The sequence below is a fragment of the Rhinopithecus bieti genome, unplaced genomic scaffold (assembly GCF_001698545.2).
Source record: "Rhinopithecus bieti isolate Rb0 unplaced genomic scaffold, ASM169854v2 scaffold_11380, whole genome shotgun sequence".
Lineage (NCBI taxonomy): Eukaryota > Metazoa > Chordata > Mammalia > Primates > Cercopithecidae > Rhinopithecus > Rhinopithecus bieti.
In genome coordinates, this window is record NW_016807225.1 from 3,300,501 (window position 1) to 3,306,857 (window position 6,357).

The window sequence follows — 6,357 nt, forward strand, 5'->3', positions numbered from 1 at the left end:
TTTTTTTTTTTTTGAGACGGAGTCTGGCTCTGTTGCCCAGGCTGGAGTGCAGTGGCGCAATCTCCACTCACTGCAAGCTCCGCCTCCTGGGTTCACGCCATTCTCCTGCCTCAGCCTCCCGTGTAGCTGGGACTACAGGCGCCTGCCACCTCGCCCAGCTAATTTTGTATTTTAGTAGAGACTGGGGTTTCACCGTGTTAGCCAGGATGGTCTCAATCTCCTGACCTCATGATCCACCCATCTTGGCCTCCCAAAGTGCTGGGATTACAGGCGTGAGCCACCACGTCTGGCTATCATTTTTTTCTTAAGCAGAGCTAGAGTTACCAATCTGACTTCTCAATGGCTGGAAATAACCAGCATCACCCTTATGGGGTGAGTGGGATCTCAGCCCCAAGTTCAGCATGGGCTGCTCCCACAACTGGCACGTTTACCTGGCCTTTGTTGGGGGACTTTTTGCAATATTATGATATCTCAGTGACTTCCCCCACTTCCACTCTGCCTTCAAGGGCCCACAGGGATTGGACAGCTCCATGGAGAAACTCCTGCCCTGGCAGCTTTAGTGCCTGGGAAATAGGTTGGGAAAGATCCAGACAGGGCAGAGCCATGATTGAGGTTCCCTGGGCCTTCCCCAAGGCAGCCTCCAGGGACCTGTGGCTCCTGGAAGGGGAGGTTGGGCTCCAGGGCAGCCCTGGAGTGATGCTGTTGCTTCCTCCTCTGCACCTAGATTGGCAAAGGGACGGGCCCTCCCTCTCCTACCAAGGACCGGAAGAAGGATGTTTCTTCTCCGCAGCGGGCCCAGTCCAGCCCCCACCGCAGGAACAGCCGCAGCGAAAGACGGTGAGAGAAGGATCATGCCTGGGTGGGTCCAAAGAGGGTTTTTTTCCTTTCCTCTCATCGTGTGTATCCCTCTTTTTTTGTACCTCTTTCCCACCCTTCTCTCTTTTTTGCTCCCACCCAGGGGAGGTGACTTGGGATGGTGGGTTTAGGGGTTTGTGTATTGACATTTCCCACAGCAAGGCAGTTCCACTTCCCCGGAGAAACCAAACTCTGCTAGCCCACTAGTCTGAGCAGGGGTTATGTGAGAGAAAAGGTGGAAAGGATGGGGCCCTGCAAGGCAGTGAGCCTCCCAGGAATGCCATGGGGGAGGGCCTGAATATTAGCTGGCTTTGAACATAACTTTGCCCCCCACCCAAAAGTCTGGTTTTTGTCTGTATCTAGGTAGCAAGAACAAGCCATTGAAATACCAGCTCTCCTCCTCTGATTTCAGCTCCTACACATCACTCTGACTCCTGCTTTAAATATAATTGTCATTCAGGAGTCACCTCTCTGGTATGAATTCAGGGGTGGGGTACTAAGCAGACCTCTGGCACCAAAATATCCATCATCTGTGACTTTTATCTAAGAGGCTTTTGTAGATGACAGATTCTCCTCAGAGAGATTTGTACTTTAAGCTGTTACCTACCAACTGCAGCCTGATTAGCCAGCCTCCAGCAGAGAGCAAGCCTGTGAGAGCGAGCCAGGGCCACATTCAGACAGCACAGGCAGGCCAGGGCATCCAAAAACACACTTCCACACGCATGTGCTGTGCGTTGGAGGGCTGCTTGGAGAATGTGGCTGGGAAGCCACCAGGCAGCCGCTGCTGGCTCCCCAACTCCATCTCCCTAACAGACCACTCACTCTCCTCCTGCTCTGCTCTCTTCCTCCCCGCAGGCCCTCTGGTGACAAGAAGCCTTCAGAGCCCAAAGCCATGCCAGACCTCAATGGGTACCAGATCCGGGTCTGAGGCGGATGCCAGCACCCCAGGCCCCACCCACTCCTAGGGGTCAGGATCCACCTGCTGGAACCAGCCTCATGCATGGGGGAAGGCAGGGCTGGTGACGAGGCAGGGCAAGAGGCTACAGCAAGAGTGTGTTCCAGCTCAGCCCCCCAAGCTGCTCCTGCTCCCACTGAGCCAAGCCCCCTAACTTTGGGCCTAGAGGCCGTTAGTATTTTATTTGGAGTTTTTAACTCTACAACTGAAGTTTAAGGTATTTGGGGAAAATAGTCCAAATGGATCTGCTGATAGTGGGAAGGCCAGTGCTTAGGAGATCCATGTGCCATGGAGCCAGGTGAGAGAGATTGCTGGTTCTGCTGGTGCCTCTGCCCTTGGCTTCTCTCTGGGAGTTCAGTGCATCCTATCAGTGGGAAATATCCCAGCCTTACCAGGCCCGTGGTGGGGGGTGGAGGTGGGATGGAGATGTTTCTCCAGTTCTGCCTGCCCTGGCAGAATCTTGACCCAGGGAAAGGGAAACAGGGTAGGAGTCCTCCTGAGAAAGGTTTGTTCCATTAACCAGGAGCTTGGCACAGGCCACATCTGCCCCAAGAGCATGAGCTCATGGCCTAGGAGAGCCTTCAGGCCCTGGAGGTCCCCATGGGCAGTGCTGTGTGGGCAGAGGAGGGGTGATAGGAGAGCCCAGGGAAGGACCTCTGAGCAGAAAGTTCCCAGGGCCTAACCGAGTCTACTTGCTCAGTCCCAGCTCTGCCTGTTGCTCTAGCCCATGGGCTCCCTGCAGAGGGTCTGGGCTTGGTGAAGGACCCAGAATGGCACTGAGGCCAGCATGGCTGTGGGAGTTGAGCAGACCCTGGGCACCAGTCCAGGAGCTGTGGCTGGGCATGGGTTGATGGGGTGGGATGCTTGGGCCTGGGTCTTTCCCCTGGCAGTGCCAGGAGCCCCTGCTGGGGAAATCAAGACCAGACTAGGATGCTTGTGTCCCAGGCCTGCCCTGCATCCTTTAACAGCCCATCTTGGCTTGGGGTTGCAATGATGGCTGGGCCAGTCACTTGTGGCAGGGCATCAGGGCCCTGGCAGGGAAGAACCTAGGCACCTGGGGTTGTCCCCAGCCTGCCCGTCAGCATGAGATACCTGGTGGGAAAGTGAGAGGATGCAGAGAGGTTGGCAGAGCCGGGGGTAGGTTCTGGAGGCTTAAGCAACAAGGAGGTGCAGGGAAAGGGTGCAGTGCAGCCACTGAGGAGGGACAGCTGGGAACTGGGGGATGCAAGTGAGAAAGGGATGTGGGGGAGAGTTTAGGATCAGGCTGCTTGAGGAGTAATGGGTTGCCTACAGCAAAGACTAGATGGCTGTTTGTCAGGAGGCGTAGAAAGGTAGAAATGATTCGGGTTATGGAAGGGTAAATGGATGAGATGACCATTAAGGTTTTGTTGTTTTACTGAGAGGCTGTAAGGCCACTAGGGGCAGCTGCCAGTAAGGCTGCAGAAGGGCTGGGGGTCTACATAAGGAAGATCAGAACTAGGGTTGTAAACTCAAACGACAACAGGGCCAGCAAATGGTGAGAAGGAGAGCTGCAGGGCTGCGTGGGGACTATGGCTACCTGAAGAGGGCACACCCTGTTAAAGGGGCCACAGCTGCTCAGCTGTTCTTACAGTGCCAGCCCCGTGTTGCCAGATTGTCTGCTTTGTCAGAGGCCAGAATTCTGACTTTTTATGTGAAATAGAATTTTTAAATGCTGGTGATCACTTCCATAAAACTTAAAACCCAATACTGGCAAAAGAGGATGCCAGTTTGCAATCCCTGAAGTAGAGAGAGCTCGTGCTGGGGAGAAGTCCACCAAGATGCTTTGAGGTGGGGTGTAGGAAAGTCCTGTTCCCCAGAGCTGGGCTGGGCCAGGGGAGGATCCTTGCAGCTGAGGAGAAGGAAAAGCCACTGAGTCCCCTCCCAGAGCAGGACAAACTAGAGGCCCTTTGGAGTTGCTGGGTCAGCAGCAGGGGTGGTGTGGAGTACAGACAGTGTAGCTCTCGGCCTGCCAGGGAGATGGATGGTGCCTTCGAAGCAAAGAAAGAGGAAGGGAAGGCAGAGCCAGGGATGCCTTTGCTGATGAGAGTGCCTGTCAGGGAAGGCGCCACAGGCTGGCAGCTCTTCAAACCAGCAGCGCTTGACCCAGAGCCAGATCCAGCATGGCCCGGCCAGAGGCATCCTGGGAGGCTAGCTGGTCAGTCCCTTGCCTCCCCAAGTTCCTCCTGGGGTCACTGAGCCCTGGGAGGTGCCTAACTCCAGCCAGACTAATAATAGGCACATGGTGACCCCTGACTCACCATCCCATCCCAGCTTTCAGGGAGTGGGGGTGGTGTGGTCTCCATGTTCCCACTATGCCTAAGAAGAGATGGCTCACCTTGGGAGGTGCCAGGCTGAAACTAGGTCCTTTCCGAGTCTGGATGCTGCCGTTAATGAGCAGGGGCGCGGCCTCAGCCACCTCTGGGAGCTTCCCGGGAATGACAGGGTTTGAGGGGAGTAGATATGAGAACACTCCTGGTTCTGGAGTCTTCGGAGGTTCCAACTTGCAGGATCCTTTCCCAGAGCCCTCCATGGAGAACACAGCAAAATGAAGCTCTTACCTGCTTGCTGTCTGCAGGGGAGGGAGCCGAGCCCCAGCTGATAATCCCCCAGCACTCACCCTTCCTGAGCTGAGACTTGGGGCTGTGGAGACCAGCACAGGACATAGTGGTGCTTTTTAAATTTATTTTTAACTGTTTCTCATATGTAGCAACCCCTCCTCCCCTCCTGGGCGTGTTTACACAGGCTCTGCTCCGGGGGCTGGCCTGGCTGTGAGGTTTCTGGGGAGGCAGAGAGGCAGGGACTTTGGGGCCTTAGTCACCATCCATGGTATCACCTCATCTCACTTCCTGTGAGGGACGGGGCCTGGCTGATGGGACCCCAGCTCCCACCAGTTCAGGACTGCCTTTCAGCTCCTTTGCCCCTGGAGGTGGGGGCTGCTGGCTGAGGAGGGGTCAAGGTGAGTTCCAAGAAAGCTACCTGGGGAAAATGGACCAGGATTGGGGGCGGTGATTGCAAAGTCTCCCCAAAGCCTGGCTCCTTGTGCTGAGTGCCAGGGGCAGAACACTGGGGAGCCAGGTATAGAGAGCCTTCCTGTCGTTAACTGCCAGTCCTCTCCCTCCAAGGCCTCCGCACATTCTCATGCTCCCCTCACCCATCATGCCAGCCACCCCTATCCCTCTTCTGGCAGGGCCAAGTTGGGGACAGCAGCAGCCCTCTGGCCTTGGGATGTGATGACAAAGCAAGCCTAGGGCCAGGGTTTGGGGAGCAGAGAGAGCTGAGAAGTTGACCACGTGCGATTTCCAGCCCTTCCTGCTGGGACTTGACTTCCCAGGTCAAGGAGTTGGTCTCATTCTGGCTGGTGGAGTGCCCAGAGGCCTGTGTGAATGTGTGCACCTGCTTTTCCTGCCTGAAATGTTTTCTGGCTCAGCGGCAGCAGCATCTGCACGCCCAGTGTCTGCCCTGTGTCCCTGGGCTCACTCCAAGTGCAGGGACATGAGTGCCGGGCCCAACGTGATGATGGTGTGAAGGGCAGGAAACAGTCCTCTGAAGAAGTGGGAGGTGGGCAGTCTGCCCCCCCAGGTACCATCGCCTCCTGCCAGCTTCCCCAGACCAGGCAGGGCTGCCATGGTGCTAGCTGCAAGTCCATCAGTATTGACCGTCTGGCTCCATCTTGGTGCTCCAGAGTCCCAAGTTTCCCTTTTTCATCACATCTGACAAGAGAGAAGAAACGTGGGTGTGCTTGGCCCACAGGGCCTGGTGGTGATGGACCTCCCCTCCCTCAAGCTCTGGATGGCTGCAGTGTTGTACTAGACTGTTCAGGCCGTTCTCATCTTAGTATTGCCCCTTCCTTTCACTTTCACACTTCGCTCATTCCTGTTGTCACTTTCCCCTGAAACGAATAAAATCTCCCCAGCTCCTGCTGTGTGGGCTGGGCAGAAACCACAACGAGTAAGCCTTGTCTCCTTTCCTTTGGGGCTGGGGCCCGAGCCCTCCCCCAGCCCAGCGGCATTAGCCCCACTGGCTCTGGGAAGAGCCTGACCTGAGGTGAGCCTGAAGCCAGGGAACAGGAAACCTCCCAGCCCCTGCAGTTGTGATGAAACTTCTGGGTCCCAGACCTTCTCAGCCTGCTGAAACCACTCAGGCCTTGTTAACCCTGATCTGTGAGCAGTGCTTTCCCCTTCTCTTCACACAGTGGGCCTGGCCTCCAGAGGCTCAAGTCAGCTCCCAGGATGTATTCCAGGACCCTGCTCTTCTGGTCTCAGTCCACAGCAGTCCATCAGGAGCAAAGGAGAAATGGGGCGTGTTCTCCTGGGAAATGAGTATAGCTCAGGAAACCATAGCAACCTTCTCATCACTATTGACATCCAGACCCATGGTGTGGAAAACACTTACGGGTCCCATCCACCAACCCCTGTTCTTCCTCTCTGTTGTCCCTCCAGCTCTGGACCTCTTCCCACACCTTCAGACAAGCCCTAACAGTGGAAACCAGACTCGCACAGAAAATATCTTTTAGATTTCACAGCATA

At 55.7% G+C, this 6,357-nt stretch overlaps 1 protein-coding gene across 1 annotated transcript in view; it reads left to right on the plus strand.

Moving 5' to 3' along the window:
- Nucleotides 1-5,777, plus strand: part of VASH1 (vasohibin 1) — a 21,545-nt gene extending 15,768 nt beyond the window's left edge. Inside the window, exons 6-7 of the mRNA XM_017880581.1 lie at nucleotides 725-837; nucleotides 1,711-5,777. Coding sequence (XP_017736070.1) covers nucleotides 725-837; nucleotides 1,711-1,783 — 186 coding nt within the window. The 3' untranslated portion in view covers nucleotides 1,784-5,777. The remainder of the gene's footprint in view (nucleotides 1-724; nucleotides 838-1,710) is intronic.
- The last annotated feature ends 580 nt before the right edge of the window (nucleotides 5,778-6,357 follow it).